This window comes from Cervus elaphus, chromosome 28, assembly GCF_910594005.1.
Source record: "Cervus elaphus chromosome 28, mCerEla1.1, whole genome shotgun sequence".
In the NCBI taxonomy this organism is placed as follows: Eukaryota; Metazoa; Chordata; class Mammalia; order Artiodactyla; family Cervidae; genus Cervus; species Cervus elaphus.
In genome coordinates, this window is record NC_057842.1 from 62,616,274 (window position 1) to 62,631,662 (window position 15,389).

The 15,389-nt window shown below is 37.1% G+C and overlaps 1 protein-coding gene across 7 annotated transcripts in view; it reads right to left on the reverse strand.

Moving 5' to 3' along the window:
• Positions 1-15,389, reverse strand: part of ORC3 (origin recognition complex subunit 3) — a 65,259-nt gene that overhangs the window by 42,236 nt on the left and 7,634 nt on the right. For 3 of the 7 annotated variants that reach the window (XM_043889851.1, XM_043889853.1, XM_043889854.1), the window contains 7 exons: positions 14,836-14,933; positions 12,983-13,127; positions 8,683-8,787; positions 7,433-7,584; positions 5,064-5,197; positions 3,269-3,428; positions 1,916-2,029 (listed from right to left, as the gene is read on the reverse strand). In XM_043889851.1, the coding sequence (XP_043745786.1) occupies positions 1,916-2,029; positions 3,269-3,428; positions 5,064-5,197; positions 7,433-7,584; positions 8,683-8,787; positions 12,983-13,127; positions 14,836-14,933 (908 nt within the window). Of the gene's footprint in view, positions 1-1,915; positions 2,030-3,268; positions 3,429-5,063; positions 5,198-7,432; positions 7,585-8,682; positions 8,788-10,365; positions 10,389-12,982; positions 13,128-14,835; positions 14,934-15,389 lie in introns of those variants that run through there. The other 4 variants (XM_043889855.1, XM_043889857.1, XM_043889852.1 and 1 more) reach the window with 3 other exon arrangements.

Genomic DNA, 15,389 nt, shown 5'->3' on the forward strand with positions numbered 1-15,389 from the left:
AAGAAATTTGAGACAGAGATTTCTTTGTCCTCTGTATCTCCAGGGCTTAGCGCAGTGCTTGACTTACAGTAGACTCTCCATAAACACTTATGAAGTAAATAAGTAAATGAATGAAATGAAATGAATGAGAAGTAAAATTAGAAAGTTGTTATATCTCAATTTCATTTAATATCACACTTCCCTGGTGACTCAACTGGTAAAGAATCCACCTGCAATGTGGGAGACTGGGTTTGATTCCCTGGGTTGGGAAGATGCCCTGGAGAAGGGAAAGGCTACCCACTCCAGGATTCTGGCCTGGAGAATTCCATGGACTGTGGAGTCCATCGGGTTGCAAAGAGTTGGACACGACTGAATGACTTTCACTTTCTTTTCACTGCTAAGGTAAATAATATTTTATTGCTTTAAAATACTCCTTTTAAAAAGTCTAAGTTGAAAAAACAAGACACATATTCGCCATAAGAGCTAACACTCTTGTGTAATAAAACACTATAGTGTTTAATGTAAAGGAAGAATACATCAGAGTAAAGAAATAATTTGTAATCTTCAAGGCACCACATGAACATGAAACATCCTACTGTACTCTTGGGCTGAAGATTACTAATACATAGGTTTCAATGAACTTGACAAATAGCATGTGTTCACAACAATTACACTTTGCTAAGGTATTTCAGGTAGTGGCCAAGAGAAGGAAGTACTATTAACTTTGAAATTACTGGAGAATGGGGTCTGTTTTTAAATTAGGTGTTATTTAGATTAGGTTCATGAATTTTCTTCTGGCAATTTATGAAACCTTAGTGGAAATGCATTCACAGTATATAGGAATAAATAAAATGAACACACACATGTGCAGGGCACCACAAGCTACAGTCTATAGCCAATTTTTATAGACTCAGGAACTGTGACGGAGAAGGCAATGGCACCCCACTCCAGTACTCTTGCCTGGAAAGTCCCATGGATGGAGGAGCCTGGTGGGCTGCGGTCCATGGAGTCGCCAGGAGTCAGACACGACTAAGCGACTTCACTTTCACGCATTGGAGAAGGAAATGGCAACCCACTCCAGTGTTCTTGCCAGGAGAATCCCAGGGACAGGGGAGCCTGGTGGGCTGCCGTCTATGGGGTCGCAGAGTCGGACATGACTGAAGCGACTTAGCAGCAGCAGGAACTATAAATCATTTTTTTACACCTTTATAAAGGATTGTTTTAAAAATATATTTCCTTGGCTCTGTGGGGTCTCAGCTGCGGCATGTGGAATCTTCGCTGCACCATGCAGGATCTTTCCTTGTGGTGCATGGACTCTCTAGTTGCAGCACACCGGCTCTCTACAGTGTGCGGGCTTAGCTGTTCCCAGGCAAGAGGGATCTAAGTTCCCCAACCAGGGATAAAACCCACATCTGCACTGCAAGGCAGATTCTTAACCGCTGGACCACCAGGGAAGTCCCAATACGTTTAAAAAATGTTTAAAAAATACGTTTAAAAAATATGTTTAAAAAATAGGAAGATGTTCAACAGAGACCACATGTATCATGCAAAGCCAAAAATAGTTAATATACAGCCCTTTGAAGAAAAACTTTGCTGACCCTTTATATACATCATTTCTTAGGTAGAAAAGCCCATTAGTGCTCATCAGATTCTCAAAAAAGTAAGTCCCCCCCTCCTCCCCCACCAAATGATTAAGAATCACTGGAAAGTAGAGAGGTCTTTTTCAATTTTTAATATTCTAATTAACATATTCCCTACATTTTGATGCAAGATAACAAAGGATTCACTGAACACAGAATAATATAACTTGAATTTACATAGCCAGATCTTGCCATTTAAAATGCCTAATTATCACACTAAAAAGTCAGTCTGAAATAACACAGAAATTTATTTAGAATCATCTTGTGAACTTTCAAACCTACTAGTGTCTTCTTACCTGAAGTCCTTTTATAAAGTTTTGAATTGAGAAATCATGATACAAAAAGATGTTGGTCAGAGTCTGCAACACTTTTTCACTTAGCTTAAACGGAAACTGAGTTGTAAGAAGAAGCTGAAGGAGAGAAAAGGAAGGCAGGACATACTCTCTGTTAGTCTTGACTCTTCATAAACATCAAGTAAATAATGAGGCAAAAAGTGATACTGTAACACAGTACCTATGAAAGCCATACCAGTAGCTAGACTTTTTGTAGGACAAATATCGACCAAAACTTTAAAATAATTTATAAAACAACAGAAGTAGTTATTCATTCTACATCTTCAAATCAAAGATGTCCATCTTCCTCCATCCAATTCCTCATTTGTAAAAGTTATATTAAAGTCTATCAAAAAAATATCATCTATACAATCTCTTTTCTCCCTTCAGACGTCACTGAAGAAGCTGTAGGCTTTGGCAATTTTTATTATTTGATAAGATGTCTTTTTCATCTATGCACAGTAATGAAGAGTAACACATTCAGTAACACTGCTGAATGAGAAACCTAAAATTAACAGGTGTCTATTTAAAAATTATTAAATTGGTAAATTTGTATCACTCAGCTAATTTTCAATGGCTGCACTGAAGATTTTAAATCTGAAAATGAAGTCATACTAGGCTTTTCAAACTGAAGCAGAGTTATAGAAGGCCAACTGAATTTGGTCACAACCAAGCAACTTTAAATACTGTAGCTGGAAAAATTTCCCTCAGCTGTCAGTGGATACCACCTTTAAGGGGAAAAATGTCAAAGTGGTTATCAGATAAGTGGGAGGTCATTATGAGTTTAAGTTACACAGCAGCTCAAAGCACTTCTTCAAGGAGCTGAGCTCAGCGACAATTCACAGACAGTCAATACTCAAGAAGAGCATTTCCACTCAGGCAGAAGCAGAAAGCTGAGCTCTGGGAATACCTTAGTACTTACTTTTTGTCATGAGCAGCATGACAGGGAAGAGTCCATGAAAACTCCAAATCATTTAACATAAAATGTAAGTGTCAAAACATTGCTACTGTTACTCGGGAGTCATTAAATTCTGTAAAAATTTATTTTAAAAACCTGTAATTTTCCACTGAGTAATGACTAGTTAATAAGTAGGTAGATATAGAAAGATATGACTACTTTTTCCATAAAGCTTCTATTTTAAGTGACGAGACCAAACTATACATTATAAAATAAATAAAAATACTAAAACATGTGTAGGAACATATACAATATCATAGTGAGACATACAGAAATTTATCACTAACGTTTATATTTATAATCTACTCTTGGAAGTTTTCTTTTCATCCTATTGCACTGGTACAAGTTTTTCTTTTTACCTTATCAAGTACTGTAGTCAGGTGCTCCTTACAAGACAAAGACTGGAATAGTTCTATACACAACAGAGATGATACCGCATGAGGAAGCAGCCGATGGATGACAACAGGAGATGTGGCAATTCCAAAAATGAGTATTAGTGGAAATTCATGGAGATGTTGACTAGTTTTCAAAGGAAGTTACAAAAATGGAAAGTCTTTAGCAAATATATTTCAATACATCATATTTTAAAATAAGACCATCTTTATTTAATGCCTACTTTATAACACATTGCTAAGGAAGATCATTCTAAATAATAAAAAATTTTAGGTCATTCATTTTCCTCTGTTATAGGAGCACAGAACTAGCTATTTCCCAGACATTTTAGCTCTGAAATCCATCTATTTAATAGATCCTCTCATTTTAGTAGTAAGAACATGGTGGTCCAGAGAGACCGATTGCTTCCCTCTTAGGTTATACAAAATCAAGTGTTTAAAGAAGTGTCAGATACTACTCAAATTCTCATCCAAAGTTTGAGCCATACCTACAGTCTTCCTCATGGTTAGACATCTAGCCTAAGAGTTCAGGAACACGAAGCTCACTAATGTATGGACATTTCTACACACTATGTCATCCCGCCATAATAGCTAAGCTTTAGAAAAATTTTCTTAAAAACATGTAAGATATTTTTAATGGACATAATTTAAAATGTTACATCCTTTCCCTGCATTCTTAACTCACACTCACTGAACATGCTTTATTCTTAGCATTACCAGGACGAACACAAACGCCTTGCGCAGACCAGAGCAGCAGGGCTCCTTAGAGCTCCTTAGATCAGAGCCCTCTGCATCATGGCTGGGGATTTTGTCTGTTCCCTCCTATTGGCTACTGCTTCTCACTCTTCTCCCGGTATGCAGGTCTCCTTTCACGGTATAAAGTGCTAGAACTCTATTACTGCTTAAGTTTTCCCTTCTTACTTTCAATAGTAAAAGCAGTCCCAAGTCTGAGTTCCAAAAAGTACAGCTTTTATATCACTATTCTGTACTGTGCATTTTTTCAGCATGTTAAATCTGTTCAGTGTCAACATTAAGAGAAGTCTTAAGAATCTGGAAATCTTAGTTTCAAATGGGGGGTGGGGGAAGGTCTATCAAAGTAAGAATTATATTAATATTAGTAGATTCTCACACAATATAGGTTTATGCAAATGTAGCTGTAACTATTAAGCAAGTTAACATACAGAAGATGCCAATATAAATTACATCAAAAAAATGTACCATGAGAAAAGCATGTCACTGGGTTTTTAAATAGGGTTAAGTTATTTTAATTCCAAGTCTCACAGGATTGTCTTGAAGTTCCAGTAAGATCCTAAGTTGTTTCTCATTAGAAACCCATATAAAATAATGTTATTTAAAAAAAATTTCTTGCTCAGTAGAGACATGTGTAACTCAGACCTAAGTGGAAAGGTATCAGAAAATAAGACAAGAATAGCTCAACCTGGAGTAGCTCATCCATCTAGCGGGCAGGTAAGAAACACACAGCCTCGGGAGAGAAACTACATTTCATTCTGCTTTATCATTCTAATAAAAGCTGGCTAACTTGCCTTTTGAGTCTCATTTTTGGATCAAAAAGCACATGAAAATCTGATAGGAGGTTTTAAACATTCTATTTTATAAACAATTTGAAACCATAATCCATTAGCATCAAAATGAAGATTAAACTGCTATGCATTTTCTCTGCAAAAGGTTGTTTTTTGAGTTAAAAATTACAAGTCTTCTTAATAAAAAGTTTTGTGAAAAAGCCAGAAGATATGCCATCTACCTGCTGATAATGATAAAATCTTGGAGTACTTTTGTGGTGAAGCTTTCCATATCCTTTAGGATAAGCACAACAGGAGGAGACTGACACTGGCAAGAAGAAGTCCTCTTTTTCCTCAGCATTTTGGGGTCTGCCTTCTTTCGAGCCATGGTGGAAACAGAGAGTTAAAAGTAAGCTTCACCACCCAAACAATGCTATAAGGCCACAAGTTGATATACTGTCCTTCATATTTCACAGTAACATTATTTCTTTTATTTCTCCCACATAATAAAGAGAAATTCATTCCAACAGTTATTAGCAGTATCATTCTGTGTCTGACATGGGAATAATAACCAAGAAGAAAAAAAATTCAGTAAAATCTATAACTCATGTGAAATATTTATATTTCCTGCTGTCTGAGAAAATGACAAGAAAAGCATGGGGAGAAGAGAATATTTTCTATAAAATTGATTTTTCTGTTCATAGAATGTTGTATTTTGCTTTGCTTAGGGGAAGAACCAGTGTTTCTAATTAAAAACTATAATGAGGAACACTACTTGCTGCTCCACTATTGTGAAATTTCAAGTTGAAAAACATCTTAAATATCATCTGATCCAATCCCAACTTTTAATGATTTCTGACCTAAATCTCAGGCAGTATTTGATTTCCAGAAACAAACTGTGGATCAAATTAACATATTCTGGTAAGCATTCAGTCAGTCAGTCAGTTCAGTCGCTCAGTCGTGTCCGACTCTTTGTGACCCCATGAATCACAGCACGCCAGGCCTCCCTGTCCATCACAAACTCCTGGCCGGAGCTTACTCAAACTCATGTCCATCGAGTCGGTGATGCCATCCAGCCATCTCATCCTCTGTCATCCCCTTCTCCTCCTGCCCCCAATCCCTCCCAGCATCAGTACCAGTTTAATAAATGAAGTTTAATAAACTTCATTTATGATGACTTCAGCAAATACATTCAGCAGAAAATGTTACTACAGTAACTTTTCCCATACCACCTGGCTACAACAGCATCAGAAACTAAGACTGTGGCTTTTATGGTGCAGTTATTCATGAATCATCTAGGTTACTCAGTTTCACCAGAGATGTCATGGTAGAATGAAACTTCTATTTATAGTATCTGCCTGTTAAACATACTTTACTTACAGAGCATTTATTCCTCGAGAACGCCAAACAGGGAACACATGAGATTTATACATTGTGTGTGTGTATATATATCTGTGTGTGTACCTCTTGATGAAAAGTGAAAACGGAGAGTGAAAAAGCTGGCTTAAAACTCAACATTCAGAAAACGAAGATCATGGCATCAGGTCCCGTCACTTCATGGCAAAAAGATGGGGAAACAATGAAAATAGTGAGAGACTTTGTTTTTACGGGCTCCAAAATCACTGCAGATGGTGACTGCAGCCATGAAATTAAAAGACACTTGCTCCTTGGAAGAAAAGCTATGACAAACTTAGACAGCATATTAAAAAGCAGAGACATTACTTTGCCAACAAAGGTCCATCTAGTCAAAGCTACAGTTTTTCCAGCAGTCATGTATGGATGTGAGAGTTGGACTATAAAGAAAGCTGAGCACCGAAGAACTGACACTTTTGAACTGTGGTGTTGAAGAAGAATCTTGAGAGTCCCTTGGACTACAAGGAGATCAAACCAATACATCCTAAAGGAAATCAGTCCTGAATGTTCACTGGAAGAACTGATGCTGAAGCTCAGACTCCAATACTTTGGCCATCTGATGCAAAGGACTAACTCACTGGAAAAGACCCTGATACTGAGAAAGATTGAGGGCAGGAGGAGAAGGGGACAACAGAGGATGAGATGGTTGGATGGCATCACCAACTCAAATGCCATGAGTTTAAGCAAGCTGCAGGAGTTAGTGATGGACAGGGAAGCCTGGCGTGCTGCAGTCCATGGGGTTGCAGAAAGTTGGATACGACTGAGTGAATGAACTCAACTGAATATATAAATATGACTATTCCTCATCAAACAATGGGTACTGAAAGCATGGTTCTACTGCACAAAATTAAATGACAAGGAACCCAAGAGATAATATATTAAAGTTAAAGCCACTGTCATAGAGATAGAATCTGCAGCAGAAAAAATTCCTGATGCTGTTTTGTCATTAGATGACATTCTCCCACAAATAAAATGACCCTGTAAGAAACTAAAAACTAGGCTGCATATCGATAAAAGAAAACTTCTAGATTCTAGTAACCTTAGGAAAAACAAGTAGCTACTACTAAATTAGCTACCTAGTGCTGCATAAACATATCCTTATTAGATGAAAACAGTGCTAATTTCACTATAATTCCAAGTCTCTTCAATCATATGCCAATTTCTTGGCAAAAAAAAAAAACTGTCAGTTTACATTTACCTGTGTGACACTCATATACCAAGCGGAAAGAGAATCCATTGAATAATGTACATTTTTCTGGGTGACCCGATCACTTTCTTTTTCTTTGGATTGCACATCTACTTTGCAGTCCATCAACTGTGAGACCAGCTTTTGCAAAAAATGTTTCATATCTACAGAATATAAAACATAAGAAAGACTATTCCCTTAAAACAAATCTAAGACACCTGAAACTTTTTGATTACTATCTCAGTAGAATAACATTTAACACATTAACTATTAAGGTTCATTAGTATCCTCTCCTTAATATTTAAATTTTATTAATTCAGAGTAATACTAGGAGAAAGTTTGTATTTATTTATTGTAACGAAAGTGTTACCTAAGCAAACGTGTAAACATGAAAACTACAAATTCTATCAGGAATAATATACATTTAAATTACACTGGACAGCAAAAGGTTTTTAACAAAAAGAGATCAACAGTATTATTTACATAAGTTATTTTACTGATTGAACTCTTCCTCATAATCATTTTTTTTTATTTTTTTGTGGCCATCCTATGCGGCATGTGGGGTCTTAGTTCTCCGACCAGGGATCAAACTCATGCCCCCGGCATTGGAAGTGTGCAGTCTTTAACAATGGACCGCCAGTGAAGTCCCTGTAGTCATTTTAAAGATGTCCTAAGGACTTTTACCTAATTTCAAATAGTATATGAACATGAATATAACCACTTAAAGCCCTCTGTCAGTCCAAATCTAAGCACATTTGATTCTGTTAGTGTCTACATCCTTCATGATTTAATGGCTCCACCGAGATTAGCTCTGGCAATGGACTATTTTTTTTACACCATGGTGGTCTTTCAAAGTGGGATGATACAATGATTTGAGGCTGTAAATATGAACCTATGTATGTAGTCTCTTCTCTATTGGGTTAAATAAGAGTTCCTCAGTCCTCAATTCTCAACTTCCTGTTCCAAACTGTCCAAGTTACTAAAATTTTACTGGCTTCAGGAACACATCTTGGGAAGTGCCTGAACTATCACTGGTAGTGAAGCTGATATGGTAGGGGCAGGGCCAAAATAAACTGAACAAAAGTGGTCAAGGCTCTTGCAAAAGTCAAGGTTACTCTGAGAGGCACTAAAAAACCTCATCCTGTCAGAAGTGTGGTGCCACGCTGTTCCCACAAATTAAAAAGGACAATGAAAGCGGGAGACAGAAAGGGATGGAGAGGGTCTGTAACATCTTATCAAGGTTGTTAGAGCATTTACTTTACCTGGACAATCTTTAGCTTGCAATGAGACTACATAAGGAGTGACATTATTCTGAAGGACTTCTGTCAGACTTCTGAGTGTTAAATCATGATCTGTCACATTCACACCTATGGGATAATAAACCAATATTATACCATCATTTTTATTATTAATAATTTAACAGTAAGAAAAGCAACTTCACATGCCAAGTGAATTACTAAGTAAAACATTTTCAAAACATGATTAATAATAGAAACTAAGAAAATATACTACATAAATGAAAAGATCTCCATTAAAAACACATACAAAGAGGCATGCACTATACTTGTCAGGAAAGGTATTTAACATAACTCTTCTTTAAGAAAAAAAAGCAACAAAAACTACTGGAGATGTGTAGTTGACCCTTGAAAACATCTTAGGAGGAATTTCAAACTCATAAAGAGCTTTTAAAATAATCATTCAAAAATAAGGCCCTTAGTGTGACCCTAACTTAACAACTGAGGAGAATCCAAACATTAATACTATTAAGTGATCACAGGAAAATACAGAAGATGAGTTGAGCTATGTTGATTTTTGAGGGAAAAGTCTAAAAATAAATTAAAACTTTGGGTTCTTTAAAAATTTATTGTATCTCTGGTTCTCATTCCACAAATCAGTTTTGTGCTCTGCATGCAGTTATCAGAGTTGACTGGCCATTTCCCCACTACTTTGGAAAAAAAACATTCTATACACGGATAAGTTCCCTAACGTCACAATCTGTGATTTCTAGACAGTGCCTTGATGCTTAGGCAGGTTCCAATATCAGACATTGGGAAACAGCTTGAGACTTGCTACTATAAAACTTCAACGGCTTGGAAGGAAAAAAAAAAGTTCACAGTTATCCAGACCACTAGTAAGCAATTTTTTTACCAGGAAACAAATGAAAATGTTGGCAGGCTATTTTTAAATGGATGTATTTCTGATCCTCTGAGTACAGATATCAAAATGACATTTAGCATGCATTATGGCCTACAAATGTAACAATGCATCTCTGAACAAAGTTGGGAGTTTAATAAAACAATGGTTTATCTTTCACTGACTGCCTTCATTAGCTACTTAACACTAGTTCCTTAATAGATTTGTCTACCGGAAACATGATAATCAACAATGTCTTTAATTGGAAAAATGTTCTCCTCAGACCCCTGACTTTATCACACAACCATACATCAGACAAACAGATTCAAGGGATTAGATCTGATAGACAGAGTGCCTGAAGAACTATGGATGGAGGTTCCTAACAATGTACAGGAGGTGGTGATCAAAACCATACCCAAGAAAAAGAAATGTAAAAGGCAAAATGGTTATCTGAGGAGGCCTTACAAGTAGCTGAGAAAACAAGAGATGCAAAAGGCAAAGGAGAAAAGGAAAGATAAACCCATCTGAATGCAAAGGTCCAAAGAACAGCAAGGAGGGATAAAAAAGACTTCCTAAGTGATCAATGCAAAGAAATAGAGAAAAAGAATAGAATGGGAAAGACTAGAGATCTCTTTAAAAAAATTAGAGACACTAAGGGAACTTTTCATGCAAAGATGAGCACAATAAAGGACAGGAACGGTATGGACATAACAGAAGCAGAAGATATTAAGAAGAGGTGGCAAGAATATACAGAAGAACTATACAAAAGAGATCTTAATGACCCAGATAACCATGATGGTGTGATCACTCACCTAGAGCCAGACATCCTGGAGTGCGAAGTTAAGTGGCCCTTAGGAAGCATCACTACAAAGCTAGCGGAGGTGATGGAATTCCAGTTGAGCTGTTTCAAATCCTAAAAGATGATGCTGTTAAAGTGCTGCACTCAATATGCCAGCAAGTTTGGAAAACTCAGCAGTGGCCACAGGACTGGGAAAGGTCAGTTTTCATTCTAATCCCAAGAAAGGCAATGCCAAAGTATGCTCAAACCACTGCACAATGGCACACATTTCCCATGCTGGCAAAGTAATGCTCAAAATTCTCCAAGCTAGGCTTCAACAGTTTATGAATCAAGAACTTCCAGATGTTCAAGCTGGATTTAGAAAAGGCAGAAGAACCAAAGATCAAATTGCAACCATCCGCTGGATCATAGGAAAAGCAAGAGAATTCCAGAAAAACATCTATTTCTGCTTTATTGACTATGCTAAAGCCTTTGACTGTGTGGATCACAACAAACTGTAACAAATTCTTCAAAAAATGGGAATACCAGACCACTTGATCTGCCTCCAAAGAAACCTGTATGCAGGTGAAGAAGCAACAATTAGAATCAGACATGCAACAATGGACAGGTTCCAAATTGGGAAAGGAGTATGTCAAGGCTATATATTGTCATCCTGCTTATTTAACTTTTATGCAGAGTACATCATGCAAAATGCCGGGCTGGATGAAGCACAAGCTGGCATCAAGATTGCCGGGAGAAACATCAATAACCTCAGATATGCAGATGACAGTACCCTTATGGCAGAAAGCGAAGAGGTACTAAAGCGCCTGTTGGTGAAAGTGAAAGAAGAGAGTGAAAAAGCTGGTTTAAAACTCAACGTTCAGAAAACTAAGATCATAGCATCTGGTCCCATCACTTCATGGGGAAACGGTGTAAACAGTGAGAGATTTTTCCTTCTTCCAAAATCACTGTGAATGGTGACTGCAGCCATGAAATTAAAAGACACTTGCTCCTTGGAAGAAAAGCTATACCAAACCTAGACAGAATACTAAAAAGCAGAGACATTACTTGGCTGACAAAGGTTCATGTAGTCAATGCTATGGTTTTTCCAGTAGTTATGTACAGATGTGAGAGCTGGAACATAAAGAAGGCTGAATGCCAAAGGATTGATACTTTTGAACTGTGGTGTTGGAATAGTCTCTTGAGAGTCCCTTGGACTACCAGGAGATCAAACCAGTCAATCCTAAAGGCAATCAGTCCTGAATATACACTGGAAGGACTGATGCTGAAGCTCCAATACCTTGGCTACCTGACGCAAAGAGCTGACTTATTAAAAAAGACCCTGGTGCTGGGAAAGATTGAGGGCAGAAGGGGAGGACAGATGATGAGATGGCTGGATGGCATCACCTACTCAATGGACATGATTTGAGCAAGCTCTGGGAGATGGTGAAGGACAGGGAAGCCTGGCGTGCTGCAGTCCATGGGGTCACAGAGTTGGACGCAGCTGAGCGACTGAACAGTAACAGCCAACTATCAGGCCGCATAACCTGGCAGGAGAGAAACTGAACACCCAACAGCACACGCCAGCCATCACTGGGCCTCAGTTTCTCATCAGTAAATGGAAGGGGTTTAAAACTAAAACGCACTGAAAAACTGGTCCACGGCATTACAACAACCATCTGCTGGAGTTTTGTTACTCAGGGTGGTCCCGGGATTGGCAATATGGGCATCAGCCGGAAGCTTGTTAGAAATGAGCAAGCTTAAATAACCAGCAAATAAGTCTGGCCCCACCCTAGGCTTATTAATGAAAATCTGTGTTTACTAAGATCCCTGGAGATTATTTGTAGGTACATTAAAGTTTGAGAGGTATTGCCCTGAATATCAGGAATAATATTTAGGTAATGAACAGTGTTAGAGGCAGTATTAAATAATAGAATTAATTTCTTATCTGAGAGCTCACTAATATAAATACCTTGAATAAATACTAAATTGGAAATACAATGAAGAGTATGTTTGGAATCCAAATAAATCCAACTCTCCTTTCAAAAGGAATGAAGAATATTTGCTAATATTCCAAAGAATTTTTTCCAATATCCTGCATTGCAGATGTTTAATTAAAATGAGATATTAGTGATGGATACTTAAGAACCTAAAAAATTTGCAATCTGCAGTCTGAAAGTAACATATATATTTCATCCAACCTCCCTGTCCAAACAATTAATATTAACACAATATTACAAAATTTTTAAAAATAAGCACAGGGAAATAAAATTAAGGTCAGAGTAATTTCACTGAAGATATGACTTAAAAAATATAAAAGTCACATCTATCAATATACTGATAGTTTATTACTGAATTCAAATCTCATATTAAAATAACTAATGAAGAAAGAGTAATAGTAATACAAATTTACTGCCCCTTCATTTTTCTGACAAAAAGGTGAGGAGGGTACTAACCCTGGGTCAATTCCTTTTAATTTACAGATGTACGATTAATGTAAGAACACTTAATTGGTTTTCAAAGTATGCAAATTTTGATCAATGTAATTACGCAAATAAAAAAGACAAAACAAGTTTATCAGAACAGGTGATTCCCTACTATTCTCAACAACAAAACCACTATTTACAAAAAACAAACACACATATTTGTACCTAGAACAAGAGCAGCAGTTGGAATTTCTCTGAGTTTTATTTGACAGCTCCAGTCTTTAGAATTCTTCTGGAGCCCAGAATGAGATGTTTGCAGAAATTCAATGAGACTGTCAAATAGGTTTTTATTTAATTCCTCCTGTAGTCGCTACAAAGAAAACACAAAACTTCACAAATTATTTTTAGCAGTAATCTGATACATCTTTCCAAGTCTGAGAAAGAAAACTGTCATAATTTCAATTCCAAAGATCACATGTAAAATGATTATTTTACGAAATTAAAAAATTTTTCTCCTTAAATATCCAGTGAATAGTGTTTTGGATTCTTTCCTTTAAAAAATGTCATTTATTCATTCAACAAGCATTTTCTAATCACCTTACAAGTGAAAAAAAATCTCTTCCCCAAGAAAAGAGAAGAACTGAGCTAGAATACTTAACGATTAAATTAAAATACACTGTTCCAGTATTGTTTGAGCCAAAACACCAAGCAGGCGATGCAGGAGGTGATGGTGGATGACAAACATGAAGAAGGAAGAGGAATGGGCAAGGAGAAGGCAAGCAAGGAGGAAAGCACCAGGCATCTGGGGAACCAAGACAGCGAAGCATAAGGAGCGTGAGAAGTGGCCAGGAACGAGACTGGACAACACACTCAAGGGACCAGACCAAGGAAATACACATCTGACGTTGAAGCCTTAGGATTCTGTCCTGTGGGGAGAACCATTAAAGGGATTTGGGGCAGAGGCATGATTAAATCAGGTTAAGAAGTGTTAATCTGGTTAATCTGTGAAGGCCAGATTAGAGGGATCACAGGAGCTGTACTGGTGGGGCTGGAAAACCCCTGCAGCCTGGCATACGGCTGGACCTGCCCAAATCCTATTGGGATTTGGCCAATGGTGGCACAGGGGTAAGCAACAGACCTGAAGGGTTTGACGTCAGAGGCAGGGACATCAGTTAAGAGGATACATGACCATTCAGATTTTTTAAACTAGAAACCATAAATCCAAACTGCTTCAAGGGTCCCACAGAATACAGGAAGGAGCAAAGCCATCAGGCAGAAAGCAATAGAGGGTGGTGGGAAGCAGTAATAAACTGGAAGTACATAACCCTGTCCCCTAAAGACACAAAGAACAAGAAATACAATCCTGTGTGGTTGAACAAAACAAGTCCCCTCAAGACGTTAGTCCCACATCTACAAATCTGCTATAGGGGAGAAACTTTTCAGAGCAGAAATATTAAGAACATGGCAACTGAAAAGGGGGATGAGAGAATGAAGTAGTTTAGAATTAGCTTGATTTCTTAAATGTGTAACTGAATGGATAATTTAAATAGAGTGCTACTATTTACACTCAAACATGTGTATTACCACATGTAAAACAGATGGCCAGTGCAAGTTCAATGCATGAAGCAGGGCACTCAAAGCCAGCACTCTGGGACAACCCAGAGGGATGGGGAGGGGAGGGAGGTGGGACGTGGGTTGGGATGGGGGACACATGTACACCCATGGCTGATTCATGTCTATGTATGGCAAAAACCACCACAATATTGGAAGGCAATTAGCCTCCAATTAAATTAATTTTAAAAAGTGCCACTATTTAAAAGTAGTGAAGATATGAGAAGGGCCTATGCACTAGGAGCCACCACTGTAAACATACATCCCAGTACCTGAAGCTAGGCTTAATACCTGAAACAAGGGTGTTGAGGTTTGTTTTAGGGTGTACGTATTATGCTTAACCAAGATTAACTATACGTCATCAATACTCTTATAAATTGGTAGAAAGTAAAATGGGAAGCCAACAAACATGAGATGTATGATATTAAAGAAACATTAAATTATTTAAAAAAATAAAAGGGATTCACCTCAGTTTCAGATTTCATCTGCTGCCATATTAACTGGTAAGTTTCAAAGCGAAGCTTACTGTCCTCAGATGCATTTTCCCCTTTATTAAAATAGTCCTCTAAAAACACAGAAAGAAGTCAGTCAGTTTCTTTTTTACATGGTAACACTTAGGAAATCTCTGTGCAAAATCACACAGGAAGTGACGGGACTGAATTTTTTAATAAATATTAGAAGTATATATATTTTAGAATAAGTAACATTCAGTATCCTTTATATTTTATTTATATCTATATTTTTACTATACTAATGGTATTTGTAAATTCAAAAATCTTTTTAATTTTGATTGTATTTCTATCATTTTTTAAAATTTTCTAAGTTTATTTAATGGTTTTGGTTTGAGGTACATACATTTAGTATTAATGTACTTTCTCTATTTGCTCTTATTATAAGGTTCTGTATACTTCACATATCTGAACTCTCCTTTATTAAATGATTCTCACTCATTTAATTCTCTTTTACAAAATGATTCTCATTCATTTTTCTGCTACTATTCTTTCTTTCTACTTTCATTCAT